Below are 27,584 nucleotides of genomic sequence, written 5' to 3' on the forward strand. Positions count from 1 at the left end.
AATCATATTGCAAGCGAGAAAAATGTGCAATTAAGCTTATTTTAAATATATATACAATGTTATTATTATTATCAAACGAATTTCAAATAATATATTAATTGAAAATAAATTATTTCAACTTAATCTATGATTTTTAATTTAAATCTGTGTTAAGTACTTAAAATAAAAATTTGGTTGCTCATAACAATTATATCTTATTTAAGTAGAATTTTTTTTTCGGAAGATACTAGAATAAAAAAAATTTGCAAATATGATCTTACCCGGTGATCAGCTGTAAATGTTTTTTTTTTCTTAAATATCTTAGCAAAAACAATCCTTGTGATACTGCTAGACATTAATTATTAATTATGAACGTGTTTGTCAATAAATTTTTGAACCATTAATTGTAATTTGAATAAATGATTGTACACTCATCTTTCTTTTTAACGTTGTCTACCATGTTGACAACATGCATCTATTTTCATTTATCGCACCTATTTAAAACTGGACTGCAACCGAAGAAATAGGAATCAAAGTCATCCGTGGCACATTGGGGCTTAATCCTTCTTCTATTTCTTTTTTAAAGTCACTCGTGGCACATTTAATAATTAATGAAAACGATATTCCAGTTCATCAAGTCTGTGGATTTCAGTAACTAAATCATATTTGGCAATTTGTTCACATTCAAATTCCCTCTACTATCTTAAGCTATTAAAATTAACCGTTGAAATTCATAATAATTGAAATTTAATTCAATTAAAGTGTGTTGTACTTTAGAGGAACAAGTAGAAAAAAACATCTATTGTAGTATGAGAAAAATGGTTATATATTCACATTGTAAAAAAATTTGCATAATCATTCAATCACAACTTACCAATAAATTTATTAGCTTTTAAGATAATCATCTTATGATTATTTAAACAGTGATTTGTGATTAGATAGTGATATAAAACTATTTTGCATCATTAGTGTATAGGCATTAATCTCTTGTAGTATTTTTCATAAAATTAATAACACTATGTTATATATATGCATGCGCCTAATAAATTATGAATTTGTTAAAATTTATATATTTTCTCGATTAGTTCTACACATAAATTAAGTAGTTAATTGGGCTCAATTATGATAAGTGTGGTGGTGATGGTATGGTGAGGCAAAGAATGTGTTTAAGGTAACTATAAGCAATTTAGCAATGGGAATCGGTCTTGTTAGCTTTCTTGAAAGAAAAATGTTTCATAAACACTCATTATGTTATTTAACACCTAGAGAAAGAAAAAAAAAGAAAAATATAGATATGATAATATTTATGATATGATAGGAAGAAAAAGAGACAACAATAAAATATGTCCAAAGTAATAAAGCATTTATGCATTATTACTTGAAAAAAAATGCTTCTAACAATGACATTTAAGACTAAACATAGTGAATCTTAATTAGGTCGCATATCAGCAGCTAATTTGAGTAAGATATGCAATAATTTCTAGATGATTTTTTTTAGAAAATAGTTTTTAGATGATAATAGCTTCATTTTTATTTTTATGATATTAATCTTAACTTTATTAATTTTAAAATTAACTTTCAAGATTTTAAAAAGGAAAAAAAAAAACAGGTTCAACATATTCTTAACCATTGCTCGGCTTGATGTGACATTCTCAATGTATGTAGCAAACATCCCATGAGTATGATCAACATGCTAGTTAACTATAGCTCATGGTTTGCTCTTTACCAAAGACCAAACATTGCATCTCATTATTATGTGAAGAGAAATGGATCAATGACCAAAATGATGTAAAATTTACAACTTCTATGGCTATTCCATATCCACGACTTAATTACCTATAAAGCAAGAAAAAGAGCCCCTCATTAATTTGGTAGTCTCAATTTGGTTTTAATAGGTTTGGACTTCAAAATCACACTCGATGTATTATGATGGTGAATTTGAGTTATACTTTATGTTATCTCAACTTGATATAGTATATATATATATATATATAATAAAGTTATGGCTTCAGTGGATGTATGATGTTTTTTTTAACCTAAATCCAAACGATGTCGAAATAATTTTTTTTATAAAAATGTGTAATCTCACTCGGCAACGAGTACACGTGACATCACATGTTGCATGTCAATGTGTTCAGCAAACAGTTAATGAATCTTGGTTAACGACACGAAACTCAGATAAAACTTTTCAAATATTAAGGACTCAATTCAAAGAAAAAATTTATTCAAAAACAAATATAAAAATTAAGTATATATAACAGACAAAAACATATTTAAGCCTTATATATTAATAATAATTTTTTTTATGTAATTGATAATATTTTTGTAGATGATATTATATATTTTGAAATATGCTATAAATAATTTAAGTTTCATATTTATTTTATGATTTAACTACACAATATTAAAATTAATATATTACATTAACAAATCTTTTTCTTATATCACATTTCTTGATTTGGATTAGATAAGTTCAAGTTTAAATAACTGAATTTGAGGTGAAGTAAAGACAAAATTTAATTTATCTCAATCCGTCTCACGTACACTCACCACCTCTAGCTATGTTTCGGAACTCCACATGTGAACCAAAGGAGAAAGGACTTTCAATTCCCATCATAAATTTTGACAATATTGGTGTGACATATACCTGCGTGTATATCCATTATATGTATCTTTTCGATTATCATACATAAAAACCTTGCTATTTATTAAGAATCTGTACATGACATTTGCACAAAAGGAGTCTCTCTTCACATTTATTTTGTCACCAACTTGCAGATATATGCTGACTATATATATATATATATATATATATATATATATATATACTCTCATTCTTCATCAGCCTTTTATAATGATATTCTTGTATAGGTTGTTATGCTTGAATAGTTGTTGCTACAGTTCTAACAGTATCATTTATTGTTTGGCTAAAATTTCCGCTCTCGAAATTAATTTTGGGGCGAGTAAAGTTGCTTTAAAGAAAAGTAATGTTTTTAAAATTTTCTACTACTAAGAAGAGTTAATATTAAGTGAGAGACTTATAAAATATGTTATATTAGTTGTTTCGAAAAAAATGTGATTAAAATAATATGTAAATACAAAAATAAATAAAATTATTCGCGTTACCATGAAAATGATTTTCAATCCTCCACCACCACAGTAGTTCTTGATCTATTCACCCTTGGGATACAATAATCCAACTATTTAATCTCTATTTTCTATATAAAATAGAGACAAAATTTTCCACTCCACACCGTTTACTAACAACTATATTATGTTTTATAATGCACGAGAAGAAGCTCATCTTCACATATTGTACCACTTTTATAGCTGTGAAAAAAAGCTAAATTATATCTTTCTATTTTCTCAAATTCGTAAATTTAATCTTCTTTTTTTTAATTGACATTTCATCTCCTATTTTTTAAAATTTGTAAAAATTTTAGTTCCCATTTTTTAATTAAAACATATTATCCACCACTTTTTTAAAAAAATTTATGTTAACTTACATATTTATTAGTCACATAACAAATGATTTTTTAATTATTTAATTGATAATATGCTTAATTTAAAAAAAAATAAAAAATTACTAAAATTGGTCAAGGGGACTAAAAATGTAATTTTTTTAACATGAAAAACAAAATGTCTCAATTAAAATTAAATGAGAGGACTAAAATAACAAATTTGATAAAAATGAAAAATAAAATGTCTCAATTAAAAAATAAAAAATCACGGATTAAAAAATAAAGAGATTAAAATTATCTTTTCGCAAAAAAAATGCTAATCATAATAATTAAATCATAAAATTTATAAGTTATAATCTGTAAAAGCAAGAATTTATAAGTTGTTTTTAATTATTCGATGTTGGTTATGAATTATTTTAAAATATTGATGGTCATCACGTAAACCTTGCTAAAAATTTCTATTCAACATTGATTAACTCAACAATGTAAAAATGTAAACTTTTATATATTAAAACAATGAAGTGAGAACATATGACTTTATACAAACTATTTAATCCCATCACTATAAGCCGATCCTAGTTAGTGACCTAAATTTAAATAGGTTGTACATTAATTATTATTGTAAATAATTTGTGTTAGAACTCATAGTTCAAAGTAGGGAATTGAGAAAAAAATACAATTAAAAAATAGAATGTGTATATTAAAAATGAGAGAGGTAAGTACAAAATGATTATTCAAGCCATTATCCCACTTCAAATTGAAAGGTATTTTCAACACTTCTAGCTTGGGATGGGATGAACAATATAAGGACATATAATAAAAAAAGAAATACAATTAAGAATACACGAAATGCATCAACTTAAAGGTATGGCAGTGTATAAAACAAATAAAAGATCAATTAATACACAAATGCTTAACTATTGAGCAAAAATTAAACACAACTTAATAAGACTTAACTACTTAATAAAAACAAATATCCTTAACCACCTAAATGATAAAAGAAACTTAAGATTAACCATCAAGAACAAGAGTTAAATTATGGTGCTTATCGACTCTAGACAAAAACAAAAAAGATCACAATGCTTAGTCCTTCTTGGCTGAAGCTCACAATATATAATTCTTAACCACCATTGACAAAAGTTAACAATTGAGATTGAACAACATATATAAACACAAAAAAAAAATCCCACAATCTGTATGCTCATAAATTCTAAATAATGAAGGCTCAAAACTATCGAGACTTTTGAAGAATACTCGAAATCCTAAATCTATGATGACTTGAAATGTAATATTACCAAGATACACAATCGAGTAAATATCAATCACCATGAAAAGATTGAAGAGTGAAAACCAACATCATTTGAAAATCAAAACCATCACATGCTAAGAATTTGAAGTGGTTCTCAAACCACGACTAAATAAAACATCAATATCACCACATTCAAGGTTGAGAACACCATTACTTGAGAAGAGGAGAACGACACCATAACCTTATTATCTCTATCACAAGCTTTGACAAGAAAGTCACACTCATCCTCATTGGAAAGAAAAATGTTTCATGAATACCCATTATGTTATAAGACACCTAAAGAGAGAAAATATAAAAATTATAAAATTTACGATATTATTAGAAAAAATAGATAGAGGAAAATGAGATATTAGTAAGATATTTAAAATAAGTGAATGTTTATACATTATTGCTCCATTGAAAAATGATATTTCAAAATTAAAGAGACAAAAAATAGATTTTTTTAAAATTGACAAAAAAAATGAACAAAATATTTAGAAATAAAAGGAACTTTAGAAATTATCTTACTTTATATTATCATTTAATAACAAATCACATTGGATACGATTTTTAAGATAATTACAAATCTAACAAACATGTTATAGAATAATTTGTTATCAAATTATAATATAAATTTTATATTTTAGATTCATAATTATTTTTTTTTTCAAAATAATGTGTCGCCCTTCTTGTTTTTTACATAGACGTGAAACATAAATTTAGTAAGTTAAAACATTAACTCCAAAATGTACATCTTGAGCCACATGCACCTCCTCACATCAGAAACCAGATTTTCACAGTTCTTCAAACTCGATCAACGGCTACAAAATCGAATTTATGGAGCGATCAAAGGAAAAAGCAAGAGTAATAATGGAAGAAACGAGTCAAGTTGGTTGCCACATCAGCACATGCCAAACTGTCATATTTGCTTTTGCCAACGACAACGTACACTCACGCGCGTGACGCCACTCACTCACTCACAACAACCCTTTATAAAGTCCCCTCCCTCCCTCTCTCATTCTAACTCCGATTCTCAAACACTACTACCTCTTCCTTAATTTTCTTCAATCACACCAAATTTAACTACCTTAAGCTTTTCACAATTTCCATAGTTTCCTTGTTTCCAATTATTGCATGCCAATCATGTACAATTTAGAGAAGCCACAGAGAGATGATAAACAGTTTCTAACTCCCTCTTTCTCTTCCACTCTCCTCGACCAAATTTATCGTTCCATCGACGAGGGTGAAAGAAAAAACGGCGAAACAAAGTTCTACAGACACACTACTATGAGCAGTAGCAAGAGACACAACAGAAGCGATTCGAAATCCATGGACGCTGGAGACAGAAAAATTGTCGGCGGCGCGAAAAACAACAACAGAAAACATCTGCACCGCGACGAGGATGTCATGTTCTTCAGCTCCACTTCGATTTCCTCCACAGATTCCTCCAGCCTTGGATTCTCCTCCTCCGACACCGAATCCATCTCACGCGCCTCGTGTTTCGCGCCACAGGTGGGGCGCGGAGGAGGAGGAAGCGCTTCATTCCGTTCCGAGAAACAGGGAATGCGCATCTTCGACAGTTTCTGTCGAACCTCCTCCCATAGATCGTCGGAACACGCGCATTCCCAATTCTGCATCACAAGCCGTCGTCATCTGTCCGTGTCAGAAGATCATAAACAAATCAGACACGGACACAGACAGGTGACGGCTTGTGACGAAGAAGAAGAGGCCTTAATGATCAAATCCAAGTCGAGGGCCTTAAAGATTTACAACAACCTTAAAAAAGTGAAACAACCTATTTCCCCTGGCGGCAGGGTCACGAGTTTCCTCAACTCGCTCTTCGCCAACACGAAGAAAACCACCACCACTACTACTTCTACAAGTTCCCGCACGTGCGGCGAAGTGAATACTCCTTCTTCTTCTTCTTCATGTTATTATTCTTCCACGTGTTCCTCTGCTTCTTCGTTTTCACGTTCTTGCTTGAGCAAGACCATGTCTTCCGAAAGGGACAGGTTGCGCAATGGGGTGAAGAGAACGGTGCGTTTCTACCCAGTGAGTGTGATCGTGGGTGAAGATAGCAGACCCTGTGGGCACAAACGCTTGTGCGAAGAGAAAGAAGCTTCTAGAGAGTTCTTAAGAGAGTACAATAACCGACACAACCCCAAGATTAAGAGCAATGATAAATTGGTCTTGAAGGACTTGTCTTTAAGGACTACTAACGTTGATGTTGATGATAACGATGACGACGATGATGCATCGAGTTATGCGAGCTCGGATCTCTTCGAGCTTGATCATTTGGCTGTGTTTGGAAGTGATAGGTATAGTGAGGAGCTTCCGGTGTATGAAACTACTCATGTTAGTACTAACCGCGCCATTGCCAATGGCCTCATAGTATAATAATTCTGTTCAATATACGTACAGAACCATTTTTGAGTTTTTTCCCCCACTTTTTTTAAGTGGTTTTGTTAATTATGTATGATTATCAATATTGGGTAAATTAATAAAATGATTTTGATCAAATATTTTTTGTTGTTGTCTAAGATATCCTTCGCTCGAGAGTTGGATACTAATAATATTTTAAGAATTGATTTCTCTTAACAAATATCCTTACAATTGAAAATCAATCCACAAATTATATGCTTAAACTATATGTTTAAGTGAGAAATTATTTACTAACCCTATAATATCATGGTCGGATCATATAAACATAATAATACCTATTTGATTTTAGCTTGACATGATTGTAGGTATCCGTTGGGAAAGCTTAATTAATGTTCACACAATTAATAGGCTTTGCAATTGCTAATAGACTTTTTGGGGTTAGGAGTACAGTTTTACAAAACCAAATTGATGTAAAGTGTGTAATTTTAGCTGTTTCACTTTTTAATTTTGCTAAATTTTGTGGCGTGAGAACAAAGCCGATCTAAGATGAAGCCAGAAGCACATAGATTCTCTGTTTTATGTAAAAATATAACTTTTTTTTTCCTTGTACGTATGTGGGTACATGTGTATTGTGTATGTATGTACGTAACTGCCATAGAATGTGGCAGTGTTTTGTTGAACGATCTAAGAAAACGATAGAAAGAACTGTTTTTATGAAAGCGAGTAGTAGAGAGTAGGGTGCTTGGTTTTCTGAAAAAAAGAAAAGAGGTGGGGATTCGTAAATTCTTGATCACGATCTAGCTCTTAGTAGTTTGATGGAGGATGAGGAAAAAAGAAAGGGGAAAAAAGAAGAGAGGGAAAATGAGAGATTCGAGATGGTAATCACAAGCAAGGTGTGAGAGAGGGGTGTGAATGTGATGGTAAAGGGAAAGGCAGATCTTCGCCCATGGGAATAGAGAAAGTGATCGAAGACTAAAGCTTTTGCTTTCTCTCCTCTTTCTTTATTTCTTATCCTTCTTCTCTAGAACTCCAATTTTTTAGCTTTGTAGTTTGTATTGTATTAATTAATTAACCACCGTAGCTTGCAGATTGAGCTACACTGTTAAAGGCTTCCCTTTTTAGAGCAGAAAATTAAAAGAATAATATTAACATTTAATGCTAATCTACACTTTCAGTCAAAGATATAGTAGAAGATACAAAGAGATAAGATATATGACGTGATAAAATAGATAAATAACATGCGTAACACTTATGCATGATTAGTATAAGACATTTTACATCCATAAATGGAAATTATTAACTCATGAATTGACGCATTGATTTAAAGTTTTGTTATATTTATATGTAAATAAATAAGTGTTTAATTTTTTTTTGACAAGATTCCTTTGAGTAAGCAGTAATTATTTATTGTGAGAAAGATTAAATTTCGAATTCAGTGAATTGAAAAATTGATGATCTTTAACTTAGGATAAGTTTTTTCTTTATAAAAAACTACTATTGATATAATTTCTTAAAATAATTATTATGAAAGTGAATAAATGTGTACATAATTATTTGTATTTTTTATATTTTAATGATTTATATATGAATGATGACCTAAATATGTGTTATATGATCATTGTATAGTTTATTTTATCTGAATAAAAAAAGTCCGAGATGAGTAGTTATGATGTTGGGGTCCATGGTTGAAATTAAAACTTATGCATGTACTAATGTGATCTTGGGTTGAAGTTTATACTATACGGTGTTAATGTAACGTTGAAAATAAGCTTATGATGAGTGGAAGGAACGGAAGATGAAGAGTGAAGTAGGCAAGATTGCAGTTAGTATGTGGTCTGTTTAGGGCACTAGTAGGTACTTGCTACAAATTCGGCAGAAAATTTGAAGGCACTGTGTGCAGTAAAGTAGGCAATTATTATGGTGGGTATTAAGAGGATGATTAATCACCGCCGAACAAGACAAGACTGTGTGGTCACAACTTTGTTTACGCCAGAAATTTCAGTGTTCAGTACTGCTACAATCATGCGTCCTTGAGATAAGTTGAGGACTAGATATTTTATTTGAGAATGTAAGATTCTTATAACAAAAAATAAAAAGATTATTTTTATATTTTCTTATTTTTTTTATATTCTTTATAAACAAGTAAAATACACTAAAAACAAATATTATCAAATATATTTATGTTCATGTTTATGTTTAAAAACTTTTTTCAAAGATAAATAAGTACCAGCATATGCTAGATTCGTACTTGTGTAGTCTATGATTTGAGAAGTGAAGAAAATAAAAATTAAATTACATTTACTAACCTTTACAAGATGAGTGACTCATACAGTCATAGTCATGACATGTGCTTGCTGTTCTTTAAGCAAATTCATTGAATCTAATAACTTTTTATACTTCTAATCCTATTAAATGAAAATTAAGAGTATGAATTATTTGAAAGAAAGTAATTTTTATTTTATTTTCTCCTAAATTTAAATAATTTTTTAAGCTTTTAATTAATAAATTAAAATATTATGGTTACATAATTGAAGCATTTAAAATCATTTTCTAACTCAACCCGTATACATTAACAGTTTTTTTTTTTTGTATTTAATTATGTACTTTCAAAAGCATTTTATTTTGAATTTCTAACTTGCATGCAAGTTCTTAATTATATGAATAACTATTCAATGATTTTAGTTAAATTAATTTTAAAATAAGGTTAAAAGTAACAGTTTTCAAGTTCACGCAGTATGCATTTTACATATTAAACCAGCTTTTTTCCTAAGTAGTACATTCCTAAATGCACGAATAACATTGTTTTTTGTAAAAAAATTACGAGTAAGGAAGTTCTGATGTAAATATTGAATCATACAATAAATTTTAATGATGACTTATATTGTATCTAAATATAACCTACCCAGGACCCATAACTCATGAAAAAGAACTCTTAACAGAAATTAAATCCAATTTTTTTTAAGACAACACACTAGTTGAGCAAAGAAAATTTCATTGACAATACTTTTACATCACTGCTATTTAGTTTGACTATTGTGTAATTTATTTGCTTGCATACATATATATATATATATATATATATATATATATATATATATATATATATATATATATATATATATATATATACGGGGAATACTAGCTGACACACACTCTTTTTTGGATATTCTTGTGATTAATTAAAATTTATTGAAAATCATTAGTTTTGATAAATTTTACTTCTTATTTAATATAAGTAATATAAGTAAGGAAAGAAAATATTAATTGAGAAATAAAATCCTCAAAATTAGTTATTTTTAATAAATTTTAATAAAAAAAATCCAAAAGAGAATGTAAAAAAAGTGTTGGTAGTACTCTCGTGTTGGTACTCATTCATTTGGCATTAATAGTAAAATCCATATTTTTATAACTTTAGGCGTGGTCGTCCCCACTACCCAATTTAGTTGCCTTCCCCAAGATATTAAGATATATTCATGCACAAAAATTTGGACTTAAATTTCATATCCCCTACAAAGAAAAAAAAGAACTTAATTAACTTATCCAAGTCAAAATCATCATATTAATCAAAATTGTGTATCTTAGGTAAAATGAACCATGAAGCATAGAAAATCTGTAGTTAGCAGCGTGCGACCACCAGAATGATCCTGTTGGTTGGTTTCATTGCTAGTAGACATAATGACCTATCCTCACATGAAGAATGCAATATATATTTAAAGCTCATTACGTGTGATGGGCATGCATAAGCATGAGGTTGTCATCGAAAATGGAGGAATGGTGGGAGACCCACACTTAATTGAAAATAATCGCTTTATTAGTCATAGTCGTCTAAACATGACTGTATCACAAACTAATACAATTGCTATTTGTTTACTAATTAGCAGATATGGTGCATGTAGCTTATTCATGAATATAAAGAGAATGCAGGTAACTAGGGATCTGCTTATGGAATATAAAGTGCACTTGTTTATGATTTTATCCAAAAAGCTTGCGGTATTAGCATTTATAAGCTTTAAAAATTGTGAACCACATGTGATTCAAATTTGGTCAGTGTGGTGGGATATATTGTTGCACCATCTTCGTCGGTTAGAGATTCCGTACTTCGGATGAGGTGGTGAAGCACAGTACAATGATGAGAGGAATAATTTTGTAGTGTTTTCATTTATAAAAATAGAACTATTTTTTCTCCCCTTCTTTTAGAGAGTTTGCACAATAAGGAGTATTATTAATTATGCGGCAATGACGGTCTCCGGCCTTTATCAATTTTTAAGAAAAATAATTTTAGCTTTTAACAATTGCTTAAGAAAAAGTTTTAAAAATATTTTTAAAACTTTTTTTTCAAATATATGGAACACATATATAACAATAAAAAATTATGCCCCTCATTTAATTTACACAATTTCTTAGACTTTTTTTATCTTTCAACAAACCACCTCACTACAAGTGACTCTAAATAAAATAGGTTTCTCTTTATACTTTTATCAACATTTTTATATTGGTTAATAGATTTAAAAATATAAAGTAGTATGTATAAAGAAAAAATAAATTAAATTAAAGTAAACATACAAATCAATGTATAATAAAAGGAAGCACAATACTACTTATATATCTGTTAGCAATACTCTCTTCACACTTATGAAGTTCTATCTAGATTTTATTGTGAACTTAATTTCTTCTAATAAAAATTTATACCTTAGTTTATCATGCTGTTGAAAGATTAACCCCTACTAGACTCAACCCCATTTTTATCTAGATATTATATATATATATGCATAACCCTCAGGCCTCAAGTGTCCAATACTAACATGCAGAGTTTAGATTGATTTGGCAAAAAAAACTAAACTAACATGCAGAACCAATTGCAAAATCATACTAACAACTTTAATTTGTATACAATCCATGTTGAAAATTGGTGAAAGAAAATTAAATCGAGAAGAACACAAAAGAAAGAGATAAAGCAAAGATGGCAACTACTACATACAAGGCTCTTTTAGGGTGGTACGTAGCTGGTTGTGAGTAACCATGTGGTCAAGGGGGTCTCTCCAAGACACTGCAACAAAAAAGAGGAAGAAATTAAAAAGTTGAGGTGGAAGATAAACACTGGGGTCGTTACTAATACTAACGCTACTATGGCTAGCTACTACAATTCTTTGTGGTCCACACCAGAATTCGTCCTCTCTTTAATTTCTGCTTTAATTTGTTATCTTAGGGAAAGACAAAAGTGATGAAGATTGGCGATCCCGAGGTGAGAGTTTCCACTAGACTGTGTTAAACAAACCCACTTTCCCTTTTATATATACTTCAAAGTTCAAAGTACAATTGTGAGAGACGGAGAAGAGGACCATCATTGTGATGTTTGTGTCCAGTTCAATAGGAGAATCTTTTTCGCTGTCTCTCTCGTTTTCTTTCAAAGCACACACCCCAGAATAACGTTCACACGGCAATCTTGCTAGTTGATGAAACGTTTAGGTTCTACAATTGCAACATTTTGAATTGAATGTGCATAAATATTCACGCTGTGCACTGCTTTTTGGTCACTTTAACGCATTGTATATACATATCATGTGGTGACTCTTATTCTTATAGGTGAACTAGCTAGCTGAGTAGATTATGTAGTAGGAGTTAGTTGAAAAAAAAAATAGATCCGATTTGAAAAGGAAGATGTTCAGGAGTTTGATCCATTCAGCTGATCGTAAAGTTGGATTGATAAAGAATCGACAAGAAAACATATATCCGACACTAAGTCGAAAAAAAAAAACTTGCCCGACCAGTTTTTGCATTAGGTTTTTTTTTTTTGTGTTTTTAATATATAAAAAAGTACTTGTAATGTTATATGATCCCTAAGTTCTGTTTTGTTGTGACGAGAGAATTAGAGCTAGTAAAAATAAAACAAAAAAAGATAATTAGAGATATTCACATCAGAGAACACTAAGAAGAAAGAATACGGAACTTTAATTTAAAATCACCATTAACGTCTTTTTTTAATTCTATCTAACCATGAATCTAACATGAATCATGTAACTCATTTGTATATATACATAGTGTCCTCTGACAATACCATCACCATCCATGTGTGATGATCTTATTGACCTCTTTTTACCATGTCACTGTGTAAATGGTAGGAGTGCATGATTGTGTATGTTTGACATGTCAAATCGTGATGTTTCTCTGATCTTGTGATCGTCACGTCTTTAGAGTCCTGTTCCATAATATACTTTCCATCATTTTATCTTTTTGATTGTATGTTATTGGGACATCGCTTCGACTACCCAATATTTGGGGGCTCTATCTTGGTCAATATAAGGCCTTCCAAGTATTGAGTCTCTCGACTAAGTGCCTAAAGGTAAGTAGTTCCACCTACTAAGGTTAGTACTCCCGGGATGTCCATTTTGAATGGTGTACAAGAGAAAATATGAATAGAGGAGAAATAAAATAAAAAGTTTAGTTGTTTGATTTAAGAATAATATGTAAAAAAAAATAGAATGAAAATTAAATAGTAAAATTGTTTGGTTTGAATAAAATGAGAATAGAAAACTTCTTAAATTTATAAAAATACTACTATTATACCCTCTAATTAAATGAGATGAATGTTACAAAAAAATTAAGAATTTGTGGGTCAGCATTGGACACAAAAGTAAATATACATCCTCCTCGTACTTTTGTGACCTTAGTACCTTCACATCTAAGACAAAAATTTAATGAGTGAAACCCACTGAACCCCAACTTAATTCCAGCATAAATTACCTCTCCAAAACCTGCGTACCCATTTTTGTCTGTGCCTCACTTCTAAATCGTTGCTACCAAACACAACGCTAGAGAAAGATAGAGAAAGGAGAGAGGAAAAAAAGTAGATATAATAGATGCTGTAGTTTGATGTATTAGGAAGAAACTACAAACTTCTTTTGAGATATTTGTTGAAAGATCATTCTGACTGTTAATTTTTATTTTTATTTTTATAGTTGAGTAGTAGTTTCTTGAGCGTTCGGTGATTTATTTCTCTTACTTCTTGTAACTACAATTTCATTTGGTTATTAATTTCCTATTTCTATTAATGCTTTTTTTTTTTTGGGGGGGGGGGGGGGTAAGACATGATCATAAACACCTAGATATCTACTAAATTACCTTACCAATAATAAAAAAGAGAGATAGAGATATACTATATTCTGTTTATCTGTTAACATAATGGTTGTTTGTTACGAGCTATGAAAATCTTTGATGTCTGAAGATGAAGCTTCATGATATAAGTTAATACTTTCCTTTCATATACCAAATAAATTAAGCTGGTAGACGCAGTCAAGTGGGCCCCATCTTAAATATAAATGATATGTGTATAAATGCACTAAAATATATTTTTGTTATATATAAGGATTCCATTTTCTTAGTTGAACCCACCCTCTTTAACTTCTAATCTCATTATATGTAACTCTTACTGTTACGGACCCAAACAGCTTATGTCATCTGAAGCAACAATGAGAACCAGCAAGCTGGGCCTAATGAGAACAAGGAGCCCAAACAATAGAGGCCTCAGTGTGGCTTAAAGCCTATGTGAAGTTTTAATCTGCCAAGTACCAATAACAATATGCATTAGATATTAGTTCTTACAATTCCCTTTCTATTAGTCTCAGATCCACGTGGCCACTAGTTTGTTAGAAGTGGATATTTCCATCTATATGTAAGAAACTTATCAAAGGCAAAAAATCATTACCTGAAATTTTAGCTTCTCTTAGTTTTTCCTTCTTTCTCTTGGAGCTACTCGTACTCCAAAGGAGACTCATACTACACAGTATCACTTACCCTTGTTGTATTCTATCTAGTGTTTTGTCTTAGTAAAAGAATAACCAGACTATAAATTTCTATATGAACATGTCGTTTATCTGAGTAAAATAGAATTAGTCGAATTTCGTAGAGAAAGTCTCAAATTCGAAACTTTTAGTTGAAAAAAATGATTAAAAAGAAAAATCCTACTAAAATAGAATAGACAATTCTATGATAAATATTAATCATTAATAAATATTTTATATCAATGTCACCATGAGCTTAAAAAATAGACTATATATAGATTTTTATTCGTTTACCATTTTGCAAGAAAATAAATTAATCATATGGATATGATATGCATGATAGCTGGAAATTGACTACGAAGAGAAGATTTAATTAAGACTTATTCCATTATACCTATGCTCTGCTACGTTTTGTAGTAACCTCCGCTGCAAGTTGTCACTCATTACATTACCATTTTTTTGTTGTTGACTACATCACCTTACCATATTCTGCCCCATTAACATGGTCAAAACTAAATTTATTCTAGATTGCATCGTTTTTTAACTCTTAATTTTCCTTGTTCAATGTGTGTATAGTTTGACACATGTCCTTGCTTATTCCGAAATGTTTATGCTGGTTTTCTATTATCTAGAGTTTCAAAGACAGAAAGAAGCCAATGTTTCACGAAAACAGAAAACAATGCATGTGAAAGCAACCCAACAAGGCAAAACTAATTGGCTTACTAATAAATCGAATGTTCTTAACGAAATGTTGCCAGCTATATATGTGGCATTCACTAAACAACAAGAAGGGTGCAAAGACTATATATTAAAATGACCTTGATGACTCCATTTGGGTTAGACAAAGTTGAATTCAATTAATAAAGATGAGTTTCAAGAACAGTCCTAAAATTCAGCACATAGGAGCCTCTCCAAACGTGTCTCGCCAATCATCCACTTCTAGTTTTAGGGACAAACAACAGAAGAATGTGGAGCCACCAAGCCCTTTACCTGTTGGATGCTGCAGAGGCTTCAGCATTGCCAAGACTATTGGGTCCCCTGCCTCCACATCACAACAAAATATGCAACAGTTACAATACCAAAGACTTGAAGTAAAGGTATGTTTCATGCATTTCAAGTAGTGCACAACTGCACATACATGTATTAGTGCCAGATTGGTTTCATGTTGAGAAATTGATTCTTGAGTTTAGGATTAATTTTGGATACATTTTTACATATTTGATTTTACTTTGGACAATTCAGAATTCATTCTGAATTCAAAATTGATTATGAGATATCACAACTTTAAGTAACTTTGCATTGGATCCAAAATTTTATATTAAATTTTATTTTTAACTTGATTTTATAATAAAAATATTTAAATATAAATTACATCACTTCAAAATCAATTTTATCCATGTTCATCTAAATACACATTACACTTATAACCTAAATTTAAGTTTTGCTTCAAATGAATATATCAATGATTCTTCCTGATTCCCTTAAAAAAATATTCTTCCGGATTCAAGAGATTAATCTGAAAAGACAAAATTAATACATGTGCTAGAAGTCTAAATTTACATGCATTACTTATAGGTAATACATATAGTCTAAGGCGAACGCGTCCAATACGTGCGTTCTCTTTAAACCAACCTAAGTCTGCACATCTCTGTAATAAAATAAAAAAAATGTCTGCACATCTCTACTTGGTTGAGCATATAAATTTAAGAAAGAGAAAAAATATGGCAGAATGAAAACTGTTTTTAACCAAAATTGTAAAACAACAAAATGTAAATGGCATTTGGTTTGGTTGTTTTTTACTTTTATTTTCACTGAAAATAAAAAATAGTGATGAAAATGTGTTTGACTGGATTTCTGTTTTCATTTTCAGTGAAAATATTTTTTCAAACGAACCAAAAAATAGAAACAATAAAAACTTGTTTTCCATGTTTTTAGTTGAAATCAGGAATTTCATATTGGGTAAAATGAAAACATGATGACAAGAAATGTAATTTTAAGCAAATCTAAAAATACATTTTCTTTTGAAAACCAGTATTTTTATTTCTTGAAAATAGAAAATAAGAAGTTAAACCAAACATATTTTCAGAATTCTAATCTTTTAAAAATAAAAACAAGAAATAAAAACAGAAAATAAAAATGCAAACTAAACACACCCTAAATTTTTCATCTTTCAGTTCCATTTCATTGTCAATCACCAAAGCAGACTTTATAAGCAGAAATCAAGAAGGACGCACAAGTTGCTGCAGTATATATACTAATTTCTTTTGAGAAAACTGAAATTATTAAACTGGTCGATTAAAGAAGTCTAGCCAAACTTAAATTTCTATAATGAGAATCATAACACTTTTATGTAGTTTTAATAATGGCTTTGAAGGAATTAATAATTAAGATTGATTAGAAAATTTTCGTTTTTGTTAGGCATCTCTTTGAAACTATGTAGCATAACTGATGATATATTCTGTTTAGAAAAACTTATTTTTAAGAGAATTTATCTCTAACGCAACATTTTTATTGAATTCATTCATATCTCTCATATTCCAATATATTTAATTTTCATTTTCAATATTATATAAAATGCAACATATGCCAAGAATCAAGAACTATATTTACTTTGACTTAAACAAAAATAACTAAATTTACTTTTGTAATATTGGAGTATTAAAATCGGCCGCGGGGTACACGGAGTGGAGAATAGTAGGGCCGGAGAAGGTGTTGGATGAAGCCTGCGAAGGCTATTGGGCTGAAAGAAACTAGGCTAATTAATGCTTAATTTTTGGAGTGCTAGGTGCACCCTGTACTAATCACAAAAAGACAGAAATACTCCTTACGGATCAAGTTGATCTGTAAGTTAATTTTTAAGACTTACAGATCAAGTTGATCCGTAAGTCTTTTACGGATCAAGTTGATTCGTAAGTTAATTTTTAAGACTTACGGATCAAGTTGATCTGTAAGGGGAGAAATTAGCAGAGACAGTTTTGTCATTTTCAAAAAATACTGGGTGCACCTAACAATATTTTAATTTTTGTGGCATTGCATCATGTAATTATTTAAAGCACCCCATTATTTGATTTGATGCACCAAAGTGTATTACAGATTGAATAATTTGTAATACAACATAATGCATTTGAGATGCACCAAAGTAAATAATGGGGTGCGTTAAATAATTCCCATTGCATTTGGATCCAAAAATGGACCAGGATTTGCCTAGTGGTTTAATACAATAATAACTTAAATACTAATGACAATAATAAAAATATCATCAGATAATTCTCTTAATGAAAATACTAATTAGAATTGGAATTCTATCTCTGCAATTAGTATAATAAAAGTTTGCATTTAAAAATTATACAGTTTTCTAAGCTAAAACATAAATTCCGATTGAAGAAGAACAAAATAACACCCAAGATATTGTATTTAAGTTTTGACCATTAAAAGAAAAAAGCGTCTGAAATATGTGTTCACGCCTGTTCATAGGTGGCGGATTTGGAAAAGAAAGTGCAAAAACAATCAGAACTACGAGTAATGTACAAGAAAAGAATGGAAAGGACTCAAGATTACTTGAGGAACTGCCTTCAGATAGCACAAGAAAATGGAATATTAGATGTCATTGTGAACTGCAAAGGTGAATTTCAACAATCTCCAGTCTCTATCCACACCATAAGCTCCATTACCAGCCCTCAAATTCAAATTCCCACTCCACCACACCATGGCCACCACACCAATCTTGCGTCCATCATAGATCAAGCAAAAATCAATGGATGGTATATTGATCCAAATGAGGTTAGTAAGTAGAATTCCACTCACATGCAAATCATTCACTTACAAGTTACAATGCGTTGTCAACATTTTTTTTTCAATTAAGTATTCAATATGTTTCCATCTCCTTGCTTTGATTCTGTTTTTTTTTTTGTTTTTTCCTTTTTTCATAAATCATCATGTTTGCTTTTTATTTCTTAAGTTTTGATTTTACATAATGTTTGCCCCTTCTGAATGTTAGAACAAATATAAGCTATTAAATTAGTGCTGACAAAATATGTTAGATCACCTGAGTTGGCTCAAACTTGGTCGATAAAATGTAATACTTAGAGTTTTAAATTTTTTGTCTCAATTAAACATGTTTTTTTATATTGCCAAAATGCCCAAAAAAATTCAATTTTTACCAAGCTTGAATTTTTGCTGTTGTTTCATGCATCTCTAAGTTACTTACTGCCCCTTTTTTTTAACTTCTGGAATGTAAAATTACATTCCAAAATGATGACCAATCCCGGTAAAAAAAAAACTCCAAAAAAGGTACAGAAGGCAAAAAGGGTACAGAAAGCAAGAACTAGACAATTTTTTTTTTAGCCTACTATAATCCACAATCAGTATTGGGCTGACCTCCATTGGATTGGAAACTCTGTAACACTTTATTTTCAACACATTCTATTTTATTTGGTGAAATTTATGTGAGTACTTATTAAATATGTGAGTTACATTCTCCATTTGTTATATCCCATGCCCAAACCAGAGGAATCTACATTAATTTTAATTTTTTTTTAACTAATAAAGGTGGTTTTGAAAGAAAGTATTAAAAACTGTATTACCAATACTCTTCTCAAAACAATTAGATATTTTTTTATAAAAAAAGAGCAAAAAATGACATTTCACAAACAAATAAATAATAAACTAAATGAAGAATTATAAAAATTGTGAGAATTGAATTATAATTTCTGAAAAATTAGGCAATAAACTAGAATTTGAAATATTTAAAATGAATAAAAACATATTAAAGTGTTGAATTAATAAGAAAATAACTGCTATGTTATGTTATGTTATGTCTGAACTTCTCCATGCATAGATTCAACTGGAAGAGAAAATCGGGCAGGGCAGCACCGCAGAAATTCACAGAGGAAAATGGCGTGGATTTGAAGTGGCAGTGAAGTGCATATCCGAAGAATTTTTCCGCACTAACCAAAACGGTGTCGCATACTTCTCCCAGGAGCTCGAAACGTTGTCGCGGCAGCGCCACAGGTTCGTGCTTCAGCTCATGGGCGCGTGCATCGACCCTCCCCGACGCGCGTGGGTGGTCACAGAACATCTCAGCACCACGTTGAAGGAGTGGCTGCACGGGCCCGGGACCAGGCTCAGAGAGCGAATGGTGCCACTTCCACTCTTCAAAGACAGAGTCATTAGGGCCCTTGAAATAGCCCAAGCCATGCAGTATCTGCACGAGCAAAAGCCCAAGCTCGTTCACCGTGACTTGAAGCCTAGCAACATTTTTCTTGATGATGCCATGCATGTTAGAGTCGCGGATTTTGGTCATGCGCGGTTCTTGGGTGATGAGGAAATGGCTCTCACTGGAGAAACAGGTAAACACTGAATGTCATTTCTTTTGCTGCAAATTAAAAATAAATAAAACGTTATGAAAAATAATATTATATTTTACTGTGATATTTTCGTGTTTAAGTCTCATTTTAAAAGTTCAGTATCTTGTACTTTAACTATTTTATCCTCCATCTCATATTGTAGTTTTGAAAACCCATTTAGAATGTACTTAGAAATATAATAGGCAAAATTGTAAAATTAGTCTCCCACTTTATCTTCAATTTCAGATTTGGTTTCCAAGTTTTTTAATTCACGAATTTAGTCTCCCTATTTTGTAAAATCGTACAATGTTGGTCCCCTGGGTCACAATTGGATGTTGACGATTAGCAAGTTATGTTGACTGTCACATGTCATGTTCTGATTGGATGTCAATTCCATGAAAAATGAAATGCATTGTTGTTTTCATTGACCAATCAGAACATGACACGTGGTCGTCATCATCCAATAAGATCATGACACGTGGCCGTCAACATTCCTTTGTAACAGTCAACGTCCAATTGTGGCCTGGGAGACCAACATTGCATGATTTTACTAAATAAGGGGATCAAATTCGTGAATTAAAAAGTTGGGGGACCAAATCTGAAATTAGAGATAAAGTGGGGGACCAATTTTATAATTTTGCCAATATAATACAATGAGATGTAAGATAAAATAATAAAAATGCAAGAAACAAATATCTAAAAACTGGCTTGAACTTATTTCAAGTTTTTTCTAGCTCAATCCATTGTAATAACTTTCAATCAACATCGGACTCACTTGTATTAGGTTGTATTCCATCTTAGTATCTCTAATGCTTTTTCAAGTGTTTGTGTTTGGTCATAACCTCATTGTCATTAATACATGACAATTTGTGATAATAAAGAAATTAGCCATAAAGACCATTTTCACCTACTAGCTAGGATGTTTGAAAATCAAGTTGTACATTTTTAAATTTTAGATGAGTATTAAATGACATAAAGTTGAATTGTGTAAACTATATTCTTTCTCCTTTTCTCAAAACGTGGCATGTAATGATATTGATTATGTTTGTATTATTTTTAGGAACATACGTGTACATGGCACCAGAGGTGATCCGATGTGAACCTTATGATGAAAAGTGTGATGTGTACAGTTTTGGGGTTATGTTGAACGAACTTTTAACTGGACATTACCCATATGTTGAGACAGAATATGGTCCCACCAAGGTATATATATATAATCATCACACTGATCTTGAGTTGCCAAATTAATTTTGTTAATTTTTTATGTAAATGTTTAATTGAATTGTTTAATGCTAATCTCAATTAATCTGAAATGTCACTTGATGTTGATTATCATGAAATTAAATGTTTGATGTTATAATATTAGATTGCCATTGAAGTTGTGGAGGGTAACCTGCGACCTAAGCTTCCGTGTGATGATGTTGGCCAACCGAGAGAGCTTATTGACCTTATATGCCTTTGCTGGGACAAAAATCCATCTACTCGACCATCTTTTGCTACAATCACCCTTTGCCTCAAAAGTTATGCCAAGAAAAATCTCCTTTAAATTAAACCAGTGCTTATTATATTTAATTAATCAAGTATTAGCCACCATCATGACCATTGCCTCGTTACCTTAATTTGTAACTGAAACAATTAATTAATGATCAGAACAGGATTATTGTGTTTTTATTTTTCATTTTTGCATTCATGCAATATAATTTTTTGAATCTTGGTACGAATCCTCATAGTTATAGTATTTAATGAGACCTAATACATGTCATGACATTTGAAAATGTGACTTAGTTAACCACAAATAAAACATATAAGGTTGATTGAATGATTTAAAAAAGAAACAACAAAAACATTATGGGTTTGATTTCTCCTTCTAACAAAAAACTAACAATTAATATTTGTTAATAAAAAGCCATAAGTAATATGAGAGAATTTTAGGTGGGTTGAATTTGCAAATTTATTTCAAGCTTTTATCATATTAATTTGAAATATTTTTAACGTTGATTTTAGCCAATAAATATATATTTTTAATGTTGATTTTAGCCAAAAAAAACCACAATATATATATTTTACTCGTTGTGAGTTTTTTTTATATATATTTTTATTAAACTAGTAGCACTATACTTTCAACTTGATGACTTGAGTCACGTTAAAATCTCAATTTATTTGTGTTCGATATTTTAATTAGTAAATAAAATATAAAATTCAATTTATAACAACTGATTTTGCATGGAAGAACGTAAGGATGAAGAATGAGATTTTGCACTTGTAATGAGTTCTCTTCCTTTCTCTATGTAGCTGGTTCTAATGTTAGGCTTCCCTATTCCTATGGCCAGCTAATTTTCTAGCTAGGGATATGATGTAAAGTGTACATGCAAAACCCATATCTTGTTGCTTTGATCTCAAGTTCATTACATTGTTAGGATCATCACGTTCGAAGTATTGTCTTCTTTGACGTTGGTTTGAGCCTCGTGATTTTGTCCTACATTAATTGAATTCTTGTTGTTTCGACCTCAAGTTCTTTACATTGTTAGGATCATGTTCGAGGTAGTGTCCTCTTTGACGTTGGTTTGAGCCTCATGATTTCATCCTTAAAAGGCACCTTAGAGGCTTAAGGGATGAGGGTGTTTATGAACTATCCTTAGTATCAATTTCAAAGCGATGCGAGACTATTTTTGTGTATCAAAATATTAGTCCCTAGTCCAAGCTAAGGGGCTAGAGGGCCTATCAACCCTCATATATGGCTTAGGCCCTCCTTCTATTATCAATGCTTTGATCTCAACTCTTTTACATCGTTAAGGTCACTGCATCTAAGTCATTGTTTGTTTTGGCGTTGGTTTAAGTCTCAAAGATTTGTCCTTATAAGGCACCTCAGAGGGTTAGGGGAGGACGATGTTTATAAAATCCTTAACTTCAATTCCTAAGTGATGTGAGATTATTTTGGTGTACCAAGACACTTGTCTTTATTCAATCAATTAGATTATCTCATTGTTTTAAATTATCGCTTGAGATTGATTACTCTAAGCATGTGTAAATCAATTAATCAATGTGTGATCATACCTTAGTTGGTTGATCACTACTATAAAAAAGACATTTAACATCAGTTAAAAAAGTCATTTAACACGAGTTTCGAACTGATATTGCATCTAACGATGTTGAAAATTGATTACTCTCAACATCGATTTTAAAACCGATATGAAACACATTTCTACATCGATTGTTACTAAAACCGATGTAGAAAGTGTTTAAAAATTTGTAAACCTATTAATCATCACATTGGTTGTGATCTTAACCAATGTAGAAAGATATTTTTAAAAAAAAACATGGTTTGTTCTTTTTATTTCCTTCCCTCTCCCTACACCAATTGCATGCGTCATACCTACAATATGCATGCATAGTGTCTAATGATAAATTGTAGATTTATTTTATTTATTCACCAAAAGGCAGTTTGGCTTAAAATTGATTTTTTTTTTCAATTACAAAAAAATGTTGATCACTATCTTTAATTGTCTTCTGGCTTTTGCAACCCTTTACATGACTAGAGGTAACAAATAGTCCACAATGCACATTTATCACTTTCTGAATTTAGTAGATGTAACATTTTTTATGAATGGGCACACGCACCAATAAAACATATATGAGAGTGAATGGACATGACATGTCAGAACTCAAAGTGCATTTCTCACTTAAAACTGAATATTTTATATAAAAAAATACACAAATTTTCCCAACCACTACAATACCACGAGTTTTTTCATCTAGAATTTACTGCTTCCCCCAAAGAAAATTTCATCATACAAATTATAGACTGTAGAATATTCTTTTGAATGTAATTAGTTAATAATGTAATAAATAATCAATTTTTTTTTTGTAACAAAGAAAAAACAAACAAATTCATCCACCAATAAAAGCGGCATAGAATTTATGGAAGATAAATTCATGGATGATTTGATGATCGATGAAAGGTAAATCTAGTAAAGAATTTAAAAAATTATATCAACTTACTAAGAGTAATACGCCTTGTGTGAATTACACAGAGTATTCTATCTTCAAACAAGGGAACCAAATATTCCTCAGCAGCCTGCGGTATGGTTATATAAAAATCCAAAAGAAGGTCATGTTTTATAAGAAATATGGTTATAAATTACACAACAACGCTATTGAGAAGGACTTGGTATAAGGCAACCATAAAAAACATCAGAGATGTAAATGTAGCAACTGGTGAGACACATTAAAGGGGTACATAAGAGTTCATTTGGATGAGGGGTAATTTTGAGAGGGGCGGAGGAGCAAAGTACAGGTCAGGAGTAGTGCTCCTTGCTTGGGAGTAAAAAATTTATGGAAAAGAAGGTAAATGAGAGGGGGCCACTTGTCATTAAACTCTACTACCCCCCCCTCCCCCCCAACTTGGGAGTTGATAAAAGGTAAAATTGTAAATGACGATTCCAAACATAGCCAAGTTGTTGAAAAAGTATTATGAAATTTACATGGATGGAATAGTAAGAGAATAGAAGCATTACTTGCTATCTAAAGAAGCATGCATTGCACTAGTGCATGTGTGTTACTCAACTCTAAGGGTAGCAAAATAAAGTTCACATTCTTAAATGGTTTAAAAACAGTCAACATTCTCAATTAATAATCACCTCAGGAGATAACTTAGTTGGAAGAGCTCTGAGACATGCAAGGGAACAAGTTTAAACCCTGCAATACACTTTGCAACCTTTTCCACTCCCCCTCCCTTTTGGAGCCACTCGTAACCTTTCCCTCTATGTACTAAAGAAAGAAAGAAAAAATTCCAAGTATGCCTGTCGAATTCATAAAGATTTATGAAATACTATTGCCAAGTCCTTGCATAATTGATATATTAATATTGTAATATGAATTAAAAGTTAAAAATAGAGCCTTCTAATAAAACATATATCACTTGGAAGTTTGATGGAACACCTCTTAAGAAATAGACAAGTTAATATTATTCTCATTTCACTAAGACTGTAGATAACTAAAGCATATTGTGTTATACTAAATGTCTAAAATCTCAATTTTGAATAGTCAATGGGTTCTTCTATATGTAGATTTGGTAATATTTGACAAAGTTTCAATTATTAAATAATCATGTAAAACATACAAATAAATTAAACAAACAAAAAAATTGGACAACAGTAACATTAAGTATGAAAATTTTAAAAGTTCAACTAGGAGAAAATTGAAACAAGCCACGTTTGCACTATAATTAGATGAATTGCAAATTTGCAACAAGCACCCTAGTGATAACTCAAATGAGCATGGAAAAAGTCGCATACCTCTTGAAGTGCTACCACAGCTTCAGGTGTCCAACGAGACACCTCCGTAGAGAATTGATTTGTAATCTGTTTGACCTATAGCCAAAAGTAAAAATATTACCAAGACAACAAGAACAAACTTCTCAACAGATTTAGTTCAGCCAAATCAAATAATAATTCCATATAGAGCATGTTCTTAAAACACTTTCATCAGTGAATAAATAAAATAGCACCCAAACTATGATGCTCATTTTTATGCCTAAGTTTACATCAAATAATGTTAGAGTGAGAGAAGCTGCAAATGAAGAATTATGAAAAGGGCAAAATTTAGATGCTACTACTTAAATGATTTTGGAGTTGTTCTCCAATTAGAATTGATGTTTCATCTCAGTAACCTACACTAACATTTAATGCAAACCTTTATTATGCATATTATTGTGGTGAAAATTCAATGTACCAAAAGGCAGCTTGAGCCAGGTTAAGTTCAGATTCCAATTCCACAATCGGGTTTTTCTATTGTTCTATCTACAATTGACATAGTTTCTGATTTAGTTTGGATGGTGATACTCCATGGTATTGAGAAGAGTTGAAATTCAAGTCATCTATTCTATCATGGCCTTCCTTTGGAAATTTAACCTGCAAAGGAGTTCCTTGGTCATACCCAAATTGAGATCATGAGTAAAATCATATATATGTTGTGGCTACAAATGGGACTATATGTCATATACATTATCTTTCACATTCAATAGGTGTGAAAGTTGTGACAGTTATAGATATAATAATTAACTTAACAATTACGACAAATACAAAAATGTAACCAAATGCTACAAACTCCATGGTAGTTTGATCCAAAACTTTGCTTACAACAAAGGTTGCAAGGATCTTCGTTATAATTACAAAAACCATACAAATTTTTACCTAGACATCTTTCAGGTACTGCCATTTACACTTGATTACCTACAACAAACAATATATCAGCTAGTCACATAAATAATTAATCTTGTGAAAATTCAATGCACACAAATTAAAACTGAACATCTAGAATTTGTGGAAAGTAATGCTTACCAAAAATAGTGTGATTGTGAGCGTTGTAGCTCTTTATGTTGCTTCTCGGCCTGTAGTGGTTCACAATCATGGCAGGGAGAGATGGTGTTGGGTTGAACAGGCTGCAATTCACCATCGAAATGTCAATGTCCTTTGGAACAACCCCCGTAATGACCAAAAGAGCGTCCAGGGCGCCGAACATGACGGCCTCTACCTCCAGACGCGCTTTGCTCATGCAGAGCTTAGGCGAGCAAGAAGTGATTCTTCTGGGAAAGTAGGTCTCGTCACCCAAACCCGCCCTTGTGGAAATCTTCCTCTGGAATTGGCGAGACTCTTCCTCGAACCCCACACTCTCTTCGCCCATCTTTAGAAACCCCTCCACCGATATTTTGCGTTCTTTCTCTGGCTTGTAACACGCGAAGTCCACCACGTACAGAGCGGCCAGGGAGAGGAGCACCGCCGAAGCCGCCACCACAGTCTCGGTGTCGAGTTGGTGGTTGTGGGAGCAGAGTTTGGAGAGCTTGAGACTACCAGTTACCGAGAACATGAGAAGGAGGGTGATGGCTAGCATCACAATGATGGCTACGAGTGAGAGCAAATCTTCGACGCTTGCTTCATGGAGACACTGAAAGGTCCCAAATCGTGAATGGTTAGGGTTGGGGTTGCATTGAGTGGTTAGAGGTGAGGACTTAGGGTTATTAGAAATATAAGATTCACAACTTCAATTTTTTGAGATCAATGGTGAGGGATCGATCAAAACATCCATTTTTTTAAAAGTTGATTTTTTAAAAATCGATGTAAATAGGTGTTGTTAAAAACATATTTTTTAAGTTTGGGATGAACTTTTAAGATAGTCAGGTTAGAAACATTACATAATCAAACGTGTTTTCTATATTTTAATCGGATTAATTTTTCTTTTATTAATCACTCTCTTTACACTTCACACTTCCCCAATTGAGATTCCTACATGAATTTAGGAATTTAAATTAGGGAAATAATATTAGTGGTTCATGGTCAATAATTGTTGATAGAAT

The 27,584-nt window shown here is 31.3% G+C and overlaps 2 protein-coding genes across 2 annotated transcripts; both read left to right on the forward strand.

Annotated features, from left to right (window-relative positions):
* Window positions 1-5,753: 5,753 nt before the first annotated feature.
* On the forward strand, window positions 5,754-7,164 carry LOC100798431 (protein BIG GRAIN 1-like B). Its single transcript, XM_003549289.5, has one exon. It carries the CDS (start codon window positions 5,863-5,865, stop codon window positions 7,123-7,125), a length of 1,263 nt encoding a protein of 420 aa, XP_003549337.2. The 5' UTR covers window positions 5,754-5,862; the 3' UTR covers window positions 7,126-7,164.
* Window positions 7,165-15,754: 8,590 nt separating this feature from the next.
* LOC102666416 (serine/threonine-protein kinase STY17) lies at window positions 15,755-21,779 on the forward strand. The gene is made up of 5 exons (XM_006601626.3): window positions 15,755-15,985; window positions 18,363-18,668; window positions 19,726-20,236; window positions 21,294-21,436; window positions 21,600-21,779. Exons 1-5 carry the CDS (start codon window positions 15,755-15,757, stop codon window positions 21,777-21,779), a joined length of 1,371 nt encoding a protein of 456 aa, XP_006601689.1.
* The last annotated feature ends 5,805 nt before the right edge of the window (window positions 21,780-27,584 follow it).

Source organism: Glycine max, chromosome 17 (genome assembly GCF_000004515.6).
Source record: "Glycine max cultivar Williams 82 chromosome 17, Glycine_max_v4.0, whole genome shotgun sequence".
NCBI classification, from domain to species: Eukaryota; Viridiplantae; Streptophyta; class Magnoliopsida; order Fabales; family Fabaceae; genus Glycine; species Glycine max.

Coding starts and splice junctions, on each gene's coding strand:
- LOC100798431 (XM_003549289.5), top strand. CDS start 5,863: ATGCCAATCATGTACAATTTAGAGAAGCCACAGAGAGATGATAAACAG.
- LOC102666416 (XM_006601626.3), top strand. CDS start 15,755: ATGAGTTTCAAGAACAGTCCTAAAATTCAGCACATAGGAGCCTCTCCA. Junction 18,669..19,725: donor GGTATATTGATCCAAATGAG/GTTAGTAAGTAG, acceptor CTCCATGCATAG/ATTCAACTGGAAGAGAAAAT. Junction 20,237..21,293: donor GGCTCTCACTGGAGAAACAG/GTAAACACTGAA, acceptor TATTATTTTTAG/GAACATACGTGTACATGGCA.